At 38.9% G+C, this 16,403-nt stretch overlaps 1 protein-coding gene across 1 annotated transcript in view; it reads right to left on the bottom strand.

Moving 5' to 3' along the window:
* Positions 1-16,403, bottom strand: part of ANKRD29 (ankyrin repeat domain 29) — a 33,830-nt gene that overhangs the window by 5,360 nt on the left and 12,067 nt on the right. The window contains exons 5-8 of the mRNA XM_070749147.1: positions 10,401-10,499; positions 7,980-8,078; positions 2,987-3,085; positions 2,016-2,111 (exon numbers count right to left, since the gene is read on the bottom strand). Coding sequence (XP_070605248.1) covers positions 2,016-2,111; positions 2,987-3,085; positions 7,980-8,078; positions 10,401-10,499 — 393 coding nt within the window. The remainder of the gene's footprint in view (positions 1-2,015; positions 2,112-2,986; positions 3,086-7,979; positions 8,079-10,400; positions 10,500-16,403) is intronic.

Here is a 16,403-nt window from a genome sequence, read left to right on the forward strand (position 1 = left end):
GGAAAGAAACAGCAAGCAGAGAGAAATGGTTAACTAATCAATAGTTATTACAACAAAAGCATGGAGAACATAAGATAAAATCTAAAGAATAAATGGGTGTACAGTGTTCCCTCGATTTTTGCAGGTTCGAACTTCGCGAATAGCCTATACCGTGGTTTTAAAAAAATATTAATTAAAAATACTTTGTGGGGTTTTTTCTATACCACGGTTTTTCCTGCCCGATGACATCATACGTCATCACCAAAGTAATAATTTTTGCAAATAACGAAAAAAAATTATTGTTAATAAATAAATATGTTTATAAATATCAGAATCACTAAGTGTCTTATTCAATGGTGAGTACCAGTAATAATGGTGAGTAAATGGATGTTAAGGGAATGGGAAATGGTAATTTAGGGGTTTAAAGTGTTAAGGGATGGCTTGTGATACTGTCCATAGCCAAAAATGGTGTATTTACTTCCGCATCTCTACTTCGCGGAAATTCGACTTTCGCGGGCGGTCTCGGAACGCATCCCCCGCAAAAATCGAGGGAACACTGTAGTTTTTAGTGGATTTTGTATGCAGAGTTAAGAGAAAGATGCAATATAGATAAGGACATTTGGAATTGAACAGCAGAAGATGGAGTTTGCAGTTAAATTATGTACAAATGATGAACACCTAATTACTAAAATGTATAAAGTTTTATTGAAATTTGAAAGGGAAGAACAAATAAACTTAGAACATGTTGCCATCAGCACGACCTAAGCATAGCTCATAAAATTATAAGTTACAAATGTCCTTCCTGTCAACAACTACTTCAACTTCAACCACAACAATACAGTACACGAGCACAGATACAAACTCAAAGTGAACCACCTCAAACCTGACTGTAGAAAATACATGTTTAGCAACAGAGTGATTCATGCCTGGAACTCACTACCTGACTCAATAGTTTTGTCATCAAACTTCCAAAGCTTTACCCTTAGACTGTCCATTCTTGACCTCACCCAATTCCTAAGAGGTCAGTAAGGGGCATGTATAAGCGCACCAGCATGCCTACTGTTCCTGGTCTAATGTTCCCCCTTTCAGTACCCTTCTTATGTATATAATCAATGTTATATCTATGTACATTACAAATATGTACTTGATGAAAGGAAGGAAGGAAGGAAGGAAGGAAGGAAGGAAGGAAGGAAGGAAGGAAGGAAGGAAGGAGAGAGAGTATATGATAACATGGATAAGATCTTTGGCCATCCCATATTAACACAACAGCTGAAAAAATCTGATTAAAAGAAATGAATTTTATGTTGTTATAAATTAAGAGACTTTTATAAAAATTGATGATACATGATTTCAATAAAAATTATCTGGAATGTATAAAGACATTTCAAATGTATATTATATTGTAGACAACATAAAGGGTAATTTTTTCATGGCTGATGAACTTTTTAAAAAAGTTTCTAAAAGTTCTAATACAATAATACAAAGAATTTTAAAAATTAATATTCAACTGAAACCAAAACTTTTTTTGTTGGGATTGTTACTGCTGTGAGCTATTATATGCACGGAAATTGAAATATCCAAAATGGAGGAACGGTTGGTGAACATAATGGAACAAGCAGAGATGACAAAATTAATTTGTTTGCTTACAGAAAAACCAACTACTGCATTTATTAGTGACTGGAAACTCCTTATGGACTTTTTGCTGAGAAATGGGGGGGGGGGGGGGAAAGATTTTTGGATTTGGTGAGTAAATTATGGAAGGAAGGGAAATATAATCTAAGTAGAGGGGGAAATATAAACACATTTATAACTGCTGTTAAAATTGGGAAGGCATTTTTGGGTAACTTTTATTTTCTATTTCTATTTCTTCTTCACTTATTTTTCTTTTCTTATTTTCAACATAAAATTGTACTGTTTTAAAAAAAATCACTATACAAATTGCATACATTCACACCCACATATATATGTAAGAAATTATAATTGTATTCTATAATAAGTCATAAATTACAATACTGTTTTTGTCCATCAAAACTTGCCTTCAGGATGCCAAGTGCAGGGGAGAATTTAAGTATTTCCTCTATAACTTCATTATATCCTTTGGTTGCAGCTTTAAGTAAAGCAGTTGTGCCATCCTTCAACAGAAACAGAAAAAGAAAGAACTGGAGATTATTGCACACGGGTTCATTTACATTTTTCATTTTTTTCATTTCTGTCTTTCGAATGGCAGAAAGATTTCTCCCATTCTTTAGGTGTGATGGGTATTATTTCCTTCATAATTAATAAAAATTCTTAATTTATATAAAATATAAACAGTTTATGTAACTATTTTGATCCATCATAACATGATTCAAAATGACATCAAAAAAGAAGTGATGTAAATCTGACATCTACATTGTTTACAAGTATACTGTAGGCATTTGCTGCTTTTTATAATCTAACAAAGCATTCTAATTAACTTTAAAACAAGCATGTAATTGTAACTTTTGGCTAGTTTTAATAAAAATTACCAGGCAGCAGTATATACCACTTGTAATGTACAGTAGTGCAGTAATCTTAATCTTCCTTATATTCTTTCATAAGCAGAAGTTATAAATAACTATTCTTCCACTTTTTATTTATGTTAAATACAATGTGAGGGAAGAGTTAAAAGATGATTTTTGAAACATGGGTTATGAAAAATTCAATAACTGAGCCCTATGGGCCATTTGTAAGATACAAATTTATAAGCTAAGCTAATAAATATATTTACATGCATACCTAAAGTGTCACAGCCATGGGAGAGTGATTTTTTTTTTAAAAACCCAATATGATTACTTTAATTCTGATTGTGGAGCCACAATTGGTCTTTTGACTTCTGTAAGGACTGCTTCTAATGTGCCAAGCAACACTCAGATACTTGAGAAAGTATTCCATCCAGAACAGGCACCCGAATTACCATAAATAAATCTTACTATACAATCATTCTTTCTTCTGACATAAAGTCTAGAAAACTAAAGTGCTTGCTTACAAGCCTTGCAGCATCTCGATCTGCTCCTCGGAGGAGCATCACTCGCACTACATCACTGTGTCCCATCTGAGAAGCTATCCACAACGGAGCTGTCCCATCCTTAAGAAAATTTCAGAAATGGAATAGGATTAATCAAGTTGATTCAAGCAGTGCTAAAAATTTCTGGCAGTTTACAATGAGAATCTGGCTGAAGTTCAAGGACAAACGAACTTGGATATCCAAATGAAATCCTTTCTTTGGAAAGAAACAGTACTCGGGACAAGAGGACATGCAGATTATAGGTGCCTTCTATTTGGAAAAAAAAACTTTGCACAGTATAGTCAAAATATTTGTTGCCTATATGAAAGAATGGCACCAGTTTGTATCATTGTACAGTGGTACCTCTACTTACGAACTTAATTCGTTCTGTGACCAGGTTCTTAAGTAGAAAAGTTTGTAAGAAGAAGCAATTTTTCCCATAGGAATCAATGTAAAAGCAAATAATGCGTGCAATTGGGGAAACCGCAGGGAGGGTGAAGGCCGTTTCCTCCCAGGAGGTTCCTAGAGAGGCCCCACGGAGGCTTCTCCCCACCTTTTCTGGCCCTGTTTCCTCTCAGGAGATTCCCAGAGAGACCCCACAGTGGCTTCTGCCTGCCTTTTCTGGTTACAGTTTTGGAGGCTCTGTTTTGTAAGTGGAAAATGGTTCTTGAGAAGAGGCAAAAAAATCTTGAACACACAGTTCTTATTTAGAAAAGTTCGTAAATAGAGGCGTTCTTAGGTAGAGGTACCACTGTATTTTTTTCTTTAAAAACTACTCAAGATAGATCCAGACTTAGTCATGTGAAGAGAAGAGGCAATTAAATTAATAACAGTACTGGTACTTTTGACTATGGACTTGTTTAGATAGCCACGTGAAAGTGCTATCTACCAATAGCAAACTAAACCAGCATAAACTGCTACCATCATTGCTGATTCCTAAATAGGCCAATAAAGGTGCTAGGTTTACTAATTTAATGCAGGCTAATCTAAGGAAAGCAATTTGTGAATTCCTCTTGCTGTTTTCCATCCCATCTATTCTCTCCTGGAAACCATCCACAAATTATTCTTTTCCACACACAATAGAGCAGGGTTGGATACTGCAGCCGGACACTTGGAACAGCAAATTTATTAATGCATTAAGCAGCTGTTTTCCTGCAATTCTCTTCCATGTTTGAAACTTCTCAAACCTTCTGAACATTAATCTAGTACTTTTCTGTCTAGCCAGCATCTCATGCAGACAATAAAGATAGATTGTGATTTGTTTCAAAGATAATAAGTATTAATTATGAATATATGAAATTAACAGAACTATAAGCTTAATCATTATAGGAATTAATTCTGTTTTATATGATCTCTAATGTCAACAAGTATTTCCACACACAAAAAGAAATGAGAAATCTTCAAGTCAGTTATGATGTATCACATGTTGCCAGATAAAAATGACCCTATAATTAAGAAGCCAATTTCCAATTACTTCAAATAATTGGTAAACATTATTTTAAGGTTTACATATCAAGATATTAAGGAAAGAAAGCTATCAGATTCCTGTATAAGATATACAGAGATGCAAACGAAGAAAATACACCCAAATAATAATTGGAACAAATAAATAAATGATGCAATCAAGGTTTATGCACATGTACCTTATGACATATCCAGGGGCTCCTTGTTTAATGACATGTTCAGTAAGTGCTTGAACTTACAATGGGCTTAATGAATTATAGTTAGAGTCACTGTACTTATGGCTGTTGCAGTGTAGCCATGTGATCATGATTTGCAATCTTTCCTGCTGACCATCCACAAGCAAAGTTCTGCTGGCAGGAAGTTGGAAGTCATGACATCATCATTAAACAGTCCTTGTTTAATGATGGCAACCAGGGCTGGTGGAAATGCCATTGGCAGTTAAATGGGATACATGGTGTTATGGCTTATGACCACATTATTTAACAACAGTTTCTAGTCCAAATTAGCAGTGCTAAATGAGGACTTAATGTAAAATGGATTCATATACTTGGAAAGGAAGGATTTAAGACCAGAAAGTGGGATTAGTGACATGAATACATTATTTATTTATACTGATATATGTCCTGAAGTTACCTACTGCTTTGCTTATGCTATATTATATTCGATATTTATCAGTATTGCAATAAAAGCTCTATAAGCAATTATATAATGTGTGCTTACATATTTTATTCAATAGATGGCACTATACTATATTTATATGTATGTAAATATATCAAAAATTTGCTGTACTGTATTCTGTTTTGATGGAATGAAACAGTAATATTATTTTGATTCTTTGAATTGGTATGCAGTTCTCCAACCTTTTAGTGATACGTCTTCTTCACTGTTTGGAAGAAATGGATTCTAGTTAATAATGTCTATCTTTATTGTAAGCCTACATTGAAGAATTTCTCCTCTCCCTCCCTTTAAACTCTGTCAAATTATATCATTACTAGGGACCCCAACCTACAACATCACTGACAAGAAAGCTCGGACACATCAGAGAGGGAAATAAACCTCCATCAACTCCCCAATACAGTGCCTCCAAAGAATCAGACCTGAAAATAGTTGAGGATTAAATCATTTTCTCATTTGATATGATAGCACTCTTTACATACACAGACCCAGAATTACAAAAGAATTCACAACAGCACTACTATTCAGCAAACCTGATCTAACTAAATAAATCAAGATTGAAATATCCATAATCATGGACAACATTCAACCTTTGCCTGACCACATATTTTCAATTTGAGGGACAAATATAGCAACAAATTAAAGGAATACACATGGGACTATTGCTTTCAGAAATCGTAATGCCTAGAATCTCAAGTAGTCCCACGCATAGAATTCAAAGTATGGGCGTAGATTTGTCATACTAAAAAAGGAACCATCTACAAACCATCAATAACATCTTTAAAGGAATAACATTCACAAGAAACATAGAAAACAATAAGCTACCTTTCCTGGAAATGCTCAGCAGCAGAAGCTGTGATGGCAAATTAAAACACAAGTCTATCATACCCAAGTGCTCCACTGCCTAACTAATACACCCCAACCTCCCACAAGAGAAATTTAGATGAGCACAAACACACTACAGTAACCCTGAAAATCAGAAAAAAGGAAACAGATCCTCTATAAAACATCTTCCAACAAAATGGATATCTATGCAAGTTTATCAAAAATTGCCTGACCAGTCACGGCAATGTAGCACAACTAACATAAGTTGTGAAAATATTAACACTGCCATACATCAAATACATCTTAGAAACCATTAACAATTACAACCATATGGTGTCACCATAGCACACAAAGCCCTCCAAAACTTCCCAACTAAGCCAAAAGACCCAGAAGGAAAAACAGCATACACTGACTCATGCAACATATAGCAACATACAGTGTACATACAGGCCACCATGTACGACAAACAGAAGACTAGCAGGGCACATCTATGAATACTACTAGCAGTCCAAAGACATGATGAAAACTCCCTAATTTCATAACACATCAACCGACTCAACCATAGCTCAGCTTGGAAATTGTAAACATCCTAAAGTAGAGACCTAGACCCAACCAAGTCCAAAAACACTTAATGAATTCCTGGAAGTCCAGCATTTAAGACAAATCAGCCACCATCAAGCGCAGACAATCAAAAAGCCAAAAAGGAAACATTTAAGATTGAAACACCTCATAGCTAACAATCAACATCCAGATGAGCAGAGATTAATACCAAGATTAACGGTAGACCAACAATCAAGTGGTAAACAATATCCCAATCAAGGAATTACCAACTCAGACAAACAAGCTAACAAACAATAGGCTAATCAAGGGACTACTAACACCACTTCCATCAGTACTGACAGGACAAGGTATGAGTAGTATATAAAATAAGAGGAAATCCTATCCCTCTTCTAGCACTAATGATGTTACATAGTTTGATAATTAAATGCTTGCAAGAAAATAACCAAGCTCAGAGAGCACCAAGGATCCCATGTAATTTAATTCTCCAAAAAATCAAAGGATGGTCTCTTCTGAAACATTCCCCATCCCCTGCTTCTGGATGAACTGAGATTTTTTTACACATCACTTGTCCAGGGGCTATAGCTGTCCTCCCTGTCCTCCATGATCACTCTCGCATACCGTTACATATTAAACATAGAAACATAGAAGACTGACGGCAGAAAAAGACCTCATGGTCCATCTAGTCTGCCCTTATACTATTTCCTGTATTTTATCTTACAATGGATATATGTTTATCCCAGGCATGTTTAAATTCAGTTACTGTGGATTTACCAACCACGTCTACTGGAAGTTTGTTCCAAGGATCTACTACTCTTTCAGTAAAATAATATTTTCTCACGTTGCTTTTGATCTTTCCCCCAACTAACTTCAGATTGTGTCCCCTTGTTCTTGTGCTCACTTTCCTATTAAAAACACTTCCCTCCTGTACCTTATTTAACCCTTTAACATATTTAAATGTTTCGATCATGTCCCCCCTTTTCCTTCTGTCCTCCAGACTATACAGATTGAGTTCATTAAGTCTTTCCTGATACGTTTTATGCTTAAGACCTTCCACCATTCTTGTAGCCCGTCTCTGGACCCGTTCAGTTTTGTCAATATCTTTTTGTAGGTGAGGTCTCCAGAACTGAACACAGTATTCCAAATGTGGTCTCACCAGCGCTCTATATAAGGGGATCACAATCTCCCTCTTACTGCTTGTTATACCTCTAGCTATGCAGCCAAGCATCCTACTTGCTTTTCCTGATATTGCCCAATATCAGAACATATTTAGCAGTGTGCAGAAAGCCTATTACGGAAACCCAAGATCTATCAAATATTTACTTCGATATTAAAAGCAGAACAACTATTAGAAGTTACTGAATATTAAGATGTGGCTGATTAATTTTAGCATGTAATAATTAAAGGGACAGCAACAGATCAAAATCTGTATCTGAACAATGCTGAATATTACCTGCCTTGGCTGGTTGACCTTTGCTCCTGAAGATAATAATAACCGAATTAAATTCAGATAACCTCCCTGAGCAGCCAGGAAAAGTGAAGTAGCTCCATCCTTAATTGGAAATACACAGAAAATTAATTTGATTTTTTTTACTAATAAAAATGTTCATAATAGAACCATTGAATGTGTTTCCCTTTTCATTAATCCTCAAGCATAGAAAAATGCCATTTGTACTTAAGATTTTTTCTCACGTCCATTAAACACTTACTGCCACTTAATGTAGCTCTCCCTGCAACACTGATAAAAGTAAAATACAAAGATGCTCTTTAATTAGTCTGCTTCTAGCTTGAGATGTAGTCAATTTAAAGAATAGAACTGTTTTGTGAGTAATTGTTCGAGCAAGGTCAGTGATGGGCTCCTACGAGAACGGTCAGGAATGCAGTTCCGGTAGCAAAATTTGGAGCTCCACCCCAGAGCACTCAATTTGCACTGAAAGATATTGAAACAAAATGCATAAGCCACACCCACACTGTGGTAGTAAAAATTTTGGCAGCCCATCACTGAGCAAGGTATATTTGAGGTCTGCCTGTAAAGGAACTCTGCAAATCAGAAATCTTTTATCAGCTCAGCTGAATGACAATGTCAATCAGGTTCTTCTGTTTATTCATTGCTTTGAAGAATACACAAAAAAGGAGGCAGTTGCAGGCTTCTTGATGGGGGTGGTGGGGTTGCAAGGCTTGGTTGCCTTTTGGGCCCTGCACTGAGCTGCCGACCTCGGTTCCTCCTTGAGTTCTGCATTGAGCCTATGACAAGGGATGCAAGATGCAGGCTGGCGGACAGTTGAGCAGTGACGGCTCAGCTCTGGCTTGTCTTCCCTTCTGCCGCCAGCCACAGGGGGAAGGTAAGGTTGTGGGACAAAGAAAGAGGCAGTTGTGGGGGAAGAAACGGGGAGATTGAGTATGGGCTGGGACCTGTGAAGGAGGGGACACAGGCATGAATAGAGAGCGGGGAGCATGTGGGAGGAGGCCCTGGGAAAAGCCAGAGCCAGAGACTGGCATGTCCCCCGACCCGAGGTAAAAGGGGAGCGGGTAGCAAGTCAGCATAAGGATGGCAAGAGCCAGGCCCAGAAGGCAGCCAGGTCTCGCCATGTCCACTCCAAGGCGGCCCTTCAATTCAATTCAATTTATTAGATTTGTATGCCGCCCCTCTCCGAAGACTTGGGACGGCTCACAACAGTAATAAAAAACAGTATAACAATGGAACAAATCTAATAATAAAATTATATAAAAAAACCCAACAATTTAAACATTATACAGCACATACATACCAAACATAAAATATAAGAAAGCCTGGGGGAGATGTCTTAATTCCCCCATGCCTGGCGATATAGGTGGGTCTTGAGTAACTTGCGAAAGACAAGGAGGGTGGGGGCCGTTCTAATCTCCGGGGGGAGTTGATTCAAGAGGGCCGGGGCCGCCACAGAGAAGGCTCTTCCCCTGGGGCCCGCCAAACGACATTGTTTGGTCGACGGGACCCGGAGAAGGCCAACTCTGTGGGACCTTATCTGCCACTGGGATTCGTGCAGTAGAAGGCGGTTCCGGACGTATTCTGGTCCAATGTCATGAAGGGCTTTAAAGGTCATTGCCAACACTTTGAATTGTGACCGGAAACTGATTGGCAGCCAGTGCAGGCCACGGAGTGTTGTAGAAATGTGGGCGAATCTAGGAAGCCCCACGATAGCTCTCCCGGCCGCATTCTGCACGATCTGAAGTTTCCGAACACTTTTCAAAGGTAGCCCCATGTAGAGAGCGTTGCAGTAGTCGAACCTTGAGGTGATAAGGGCATGAGCGACTGTGAGTAATGACTCCCTGTCCAAATAGGGCCGCAACTGGTGTCTTACTTTCGTAGGCAGCCATAGTGGGAAGAATGGGCAAGGTGCAAATATCAGCTGAGCTGCATGGTAGGCTGTGGTGATGGCAGGCAAGTGGGCAAGGCCACATGGTCTGGGCGAGCAAGCAAAGGAGGCAGAGGGTAGCTGGGCGTGGGCATAACTCTAACCAACGGCCAAGGGTGGGGTGGGCCCAGCCAGTGGTGCATTTGCTGGTTCAGTGAACAGCACATAATCTTAACTACTGGTTTGCTTGAACTGGTGCAAATTAGCAGCAGCCCACCTCTGGATATAAGTGACCTATATTCATAGACTCCAGTGAATTATTCTCATTTTCTGCAGCCATAGTTTGCATGCAGCCTCCCAAGGCTTTAGTGCAGTTCCTATATATCTATCTTACTTTTTTCATGAAACACAGAGATAATTTGATGCACACTCTATTGTGCCAAAACCTGATAGGAAAGTAGTACTTTAAGAGCAAAGATGGCAATTTGGGGTTTGGCTGTATTTTTTTTTTAATGTCTGAGGTCCCAAAGAAAACTTACATAAAGCTGATCATGTATGTTGGCCCCATGCTTTAGTAAGGTATCCACCACACTCATGTGCCCATATTGACAAGCAGCTAGCAAAGCAGTACCACCATCCTGAAAAGAATATAAAGGGATACAAGAGAAAGTTACAGAGAACAGTGACTGCTAAACATTTCTTAGCACTTAATTCATGAGTAGAAAAACGCAGTTTATGTGGCTGCAACTTGCTTCCCTGAAAATACATTGCAATTCCTATTTATTTAAAAACACATTTTGAACCTTAATTAAAAGCAGACCTCTCTTAATATCTTGCGCTCATTTTATCCCAACTTATAAACAGCTACTATTTTACATTTACTACAATATACCCCCATATAGATTTATATTCAGTGGCCTCTTTTAAAGGGGGAAATTTGGCTGTGCTTTTCTTTTTCCTTCCTCTAAGCAGAAACCTGGCTTTCAGCATGAAGAAGAGTCATTTAAGGCCAAACTGTAAGAAACAATGGAAGATTTTACTCTTTTATATTAGTTTTTAATTTAATGTATTCCTAAATTAGGAACGAATTAGTTTATTCCTAAATTAGGAACTAAATTAGTTCCTATGGAACTACGGCTAGGTTCACTTTGCAAAGCAAAAGCAGGGCTCAACCATTTCTCCAGAACTGTTGCAAGCTTCCCTGTATTTTCTTTTCTCTCTTATTTTACACACAAACACCCCCCCACACACACACATGGCATCAGTAGGGCTCCAATTCTGGAGCCTAAGGTAGCAGTGACCTGCATAACAGACCACAGAAACAAAAGCTATGGGAAAGTTCATTGCTCCACATCTGCGTTTTTTAAAATGTCCTATAACTTGTGTTTCAAGCAATCTTGCATTTTAAGAAAAAAGCCATTCCCCATCATGCTTTATTCCCTTTGCAAACCGTGGCAATTACAGAACACAGCTCCTCATAAAATCACATCCGGTTCTATAAATCTGGTAAAGTTACAGCTGTTTCCCCATTTCTCTTTTCCTTTGTCAAATCTATATATTCTGTCCTCATTTCATACTAAATGGAGCATCATGGAATATACAGTACAAACAAAATCCTGTCCTGATCATTTAACAATCTTCTAGGAGCTTCAGATGACAGGGAATAATTTCCATTTTTCACTTCTAGCTCATATGCAGGCTCTGAAGTGTCCCATAATTACATTACCATGGCAATTAATTACCTCACCATACTTGCCTTTCCAAACTTTTGCATGTTTAAATAATTGCAAAATATCCTATTTACCCCACACACTGGTAAGAGTCAGTTTTTTGTTCAACACGTAATGCAAATTACCTAAATTATGTCCCTGGTCTAAAAGTGCTCTCAGGAGTTTTATGCTCATTCAGATAGATAGTTTAAAGGTGGTGTCCAATCCAGTGATGGGTTTTACTTGCTATCAATTTGGGAACGGGAGTGTGTGAGTGCCTGTGGGTGCTTTGTTCATATGAAACACTTCTGTACGTGTGCAAAACCTGCGCATGCACAAAGCGTTTTTGATGATGTACAGGTGGGTGGCTAGAACCTCCCATCACCGCTGTTATGGTTTGCCTAATCCGGGGTGAAGCGGTGGCAACCCACCACTGGTCCAATCCATGAGTTGGCATAAAATACAACAGCACAAATTAGCTCTCTCGAAATAGTTGTACTGCGGTCTTCTTCAATAATCATAAATTTACTGATTACAATAATCAAACAGTGTACTCTAGGATAATTTAAGATGCAACATCTTGTGCATTTCTATGCCAATGGGAAAGTGTCTGCCGAGTGCTCAAATAGGAGATGGAACCCAACAGATTCTGGGTAGGGTGGTAGATTTACCCCTTCCTCAAAGTCGAATTTCAGGAGTAAGGTCCCAGTAAAGCTCTTACTCCACACCACTTCTCCATATTCTGTGTAGGCTATCTGGAGACAAGACCATATTCTGTTATCTCCTGAGTACACCACATGATCTCCTGATGAATGATCCATTCAAGGGAGACAAGACTGGCTGAAGTTCTCTTGTTTCAACCAGCAATAACTCTGCAATATATTGGCAGGTCAAGGGAAAAAGGTGCTGGCTGAACTGGGAGTCCCACTTCAACTCTATCACTTCAGAATAGTCAGGGATCCGAAAGATCTCTGGCATTTTGTGTCTGCACCAATGATGAAAGATTTGAGGTTTGTCCTGAAAGAGTCAGTCACCACTGCAACAACCTGCTGCCATGACTGCTGACAAGGTGAAAATCACCATCACAGTGTATCAGCAGGAGGGAGTGCAATGCTAGCTGAAACACAGGTTTCTTAGTAAAAGGGTACAAGCAAAACTGAACAAGAAGGAATTTCCCTGCATAATGTACTGGTGCCCATGTTAGTAGGCTGAACTATCATGCTAAAAGCAGCAAAGACAGATGTTGTACCAGCCCAGAATGGCCAATAAAGGCTAGGCAAGCCACATCCATTACATTGTTGAATCAGTTACACCTAGAATACACATGCAAATTGCAAAATTTATGCAATTTCAATTTCATTTTCAGACAAGCTAGAACTGAGCTGTTTTAGTTCTTCGCTATAGATGAGAGGAATGTTTCAAGAATAGCTAACCACTATTTTTTAAGGAAATATGTATTATATTCTATACCAGTGAGGGCGAACCTTTTTTAGCTCATGTTTGGCCGCATAATGCAATGCCCTCACCCAAACGCATGCGGACAACCCCGCTGTGTCCTCCCCATACATGCAGACAGGCCTCACTGAGGCCTCTGGACTTATGGTAGGCCCATTGGATTGTTTGTCACTCTCCCAAGGTCCAGGAAAGCCTCCTGAAGCCTAGGGAGAGTTAAGTGGACATTAGCCCACCATCCCCAGGCTTCAGGAGGCTTTCTGGAACTCTGGGGATAGCAAAAAGGGGTTCAGAAGGCTTTCCTGAAGTGTGGGGAGAGTGAAAATGGCCAAAAATCAGCTGGCCAGTGCACACGTGCATGCTGGAGCTGACATAGGGCAATGCCTTGCATGCCCTCAGATATGACTCTGCGTGCCATAGGTTTGCCATACTGTTCTATACCATATGCCTATTTAATTGCAGACCTATATTTTTGTATAGAAAAACAATGTTATTTTAGGAGAATAAGGCAGTCCACGGAGCGGGGCCACATACAAATCAAATCAAATCAAATCAAACAAACAAGGCAAAATTCAGTTCTTCCATAATTGGTGGCTAAGTGGCTTTGCAAAAATAAAATAGGTAGATCATACCGCATTTTCCCGAAAATAAGGCATCCCTGAAAAATAAGTCCTTCCTCCAAAATAAGACATCTCTGAAAATACTTAAATGCATGCACAGTCGGTCCCTGCCATTTCCTCTGGTTAGGGTTAGGGAGGGAGAGCTGGAAATCAGATAAGACAGCACGAGAAGCCCTGTCTTGCCCCATGTGCCTCAAAATAATAAGACCTTCCCAAAAATAAGGCCAAGCACTTATTTGGAGGTTCAAAAATATAAGACAGGGTCTTATTTTGGGGGGAACACAGTACTGTATATAGTGCTTCATATTCCTATATGTACTTTGTCTAATTATGCCTGGGATGGAGTTCCACTTTTCCTATTAAATTTGGCAAAAAGAGGTCACATCTGCAGTGCATTAAAAACTAAATCAGCATTGGTGCTGCTGGCAAATATGCTGGAAACTCTGAGAAAGTACACGTTTTAGAACAACTGCACACAAAGATCTCAGAATGAAGAGAACAATTGCCAAAAAATGGCTTTGCTGTGACGAAGCACAAGAGATCTTTTCAACCAGAAAGCAAATGCATAAATTGTACAACAGATGCTGTGCATATTGAGCTCATTCGTCAATACTAGTCAGAACTCCTCCAAGATATTTGGGCACAAAAAACGAATAAGCTGAACAGCAATGTTTTAGGGTGCTGAAATCTCCTTCTGATAACATTTGTTATATTACGTTAAGCCTTACAAACTCTATACAGTGATACCTTGTCTTACAAACTTAATTGGTTCCGGGACGAGGTTCTTAAGATGAAAAGTTTGTAAGACGAAACAATGTTTCCCATAGAAATCAATGGAAAAGTGATTAATGCGTGCAAGCCCAAAATTCACCCCTTTTGCCAGCCAAAGCGCCCGTTTTTGTGCTGCTGGGATTTCCCTGAAGCTCCCCTCCATGGGAAACCCCACCTCTGGACTTCTGTGTTTTTGTGATGCTGCAGGGGAATCCCAGCAGGTGAATCCCAGCATCGCAAAAACGGGGGCTTCGATGGCAACGGAAGTCCGGAGGTGGGGTTTCCCAGTGAAGGGAGCATCAGTGAAATCCCGGCAGTGCAAAAACACCGAAGTCCTCGAAACCCAACCTCCGGACCTCTGTGTTTTTGCAATGCTGCGATTTCACTGAGGCTCCCCTCGCTGGGAAACCCCACCTCCGGACTTCTGTTGCCAGCGAAGCGCCCGTTTTTGCGCTGCTGGGATTCCCCTGCAACATCACAAAAACACGGAAGTTCGGAGGTGGGGTTTCCCATGGAGGGGAGCCTCAGGGGAATCCCAGCAGCGCAAAAACAGGTGCTTTGCTGGCAACGGAAGTCCGGAGGCGGGGCATCCCAGCAGCAGCGGTGGGTTTGTAAGGTGAAAATAGTTTGTAAGAAGAGGCAAAAAAATCTTAAACCCCGGGTTTGTATCTTGAAAAGTTTGTATGACGAGGCGTTTGTAAGACAAGGTATCACTGTATTCTGAATTTCGAGGAGTTTATGATTTGAATTCAACCAACTTTCTATTTATATGGCAGTCCTAGAAAACAGGTAGTTAATCAGTGGGTAACTTCCTGTAAAAGGCAGTTTCCACATTAATGGAACAGGATGTCAGGAACAACAAAACACTTAATGTAAGTCAGGGGTGCACAATTTGTAATTCCAAGACTGTCTTTCCAAAGCTTTTGGATTAAGATTGAATCCTTCTTCAAAAAGGTGCCACTGAATTACTAATAGAAAAAGAAAAGGAAATACATGCAAAGTAATCATATTAAGTGAAATTCATTTAATTAATTTTTTTCCTTTTTTTCTCTTTTACCAGGATCGTTTTTTGTTATGGCCTTTTCAATCAAAATATTGTTCTTCCAAAACACATAATTGAAGAAGTTAGTAAAAGCCTGGTATAATCTGATCCACTTCTTTGCACTATGGAAATAGAGAGGACAACTGTTTTATTTGAATGAGGACTCTTCAAGCTGATGGCAAAGACCCTTGAGCCAAGTTACTTACACAAAATTCAAAGATTCTATTGTTACCAGGTTATTGCTGATGGTCTCCTTCCTCTTGGTGGATTTATTTTGTGGATATATTCTATTATTATCTAAGATTTCTTGAGAGCTTTTATTATTTTTCCCTACTGCATTTAGTTTTATTATAAAGCATTTTTATTGTTATTGGTTGCTTTCACAGTTATTTCTTTTAAAGCCAGATACTGGTTTTCTTTTCCTGTTTAAACTATTTGTTCTGTGCTTTAAATTCAGGTCTTTGTGCCTGTTTCTTCTTACAAGGTAAAGTCCTCATAGGATCTTGTATAGCTACTTCCTCACATAAAACTGTTGTGTCTTACATACAAAGAGAACCTGGAAGAATCAGATTCATTTTCAAGTTCCATATTGCTGCAGGTTTATTGTACAGTACATTTCAGACAGGCACAACTTCACAAAAAGTGACCTGCCTAATTAGAACTTTGTGAGAGAAATCAAAATAATAATGATATAAAACATTTCAGAATTTACAAGGGCATATAGCAGGGGTGTGCACATTTTGAAAAATGATTAGAAATATTTTAGATCACAGAGAAATGCAAAATCTTTTTTTGGCCTTTTTGTGCAAAAAGATGCTGCTACTTTAAAGAATAGTTTTTATCTGATGTTTCAGCAGGAGCTATGAAGCCCCCTCCCCCCGATTATGTACCCACCCCTTGAAGGGGACTAGTACCCTGTCAAGAGTTAACTACTAGGACTAATGTCAG

The sequence above is a fragment of the Erythrolamprus reginae genome, chromosome 3, assembly GCF_031021105.1.
Source record: "Erythrolamprus reginae isolate rEryReg1 chromosome 3, rEryReg1.hap1, whole genome shotgun sequence".
Lineage (NCBI taxonomy): Eukaryota > Metazoa > Chordata > Lepidosauria > Squamata > Dipsadidae > Erythrolamprus > Erythrolamprus reginae.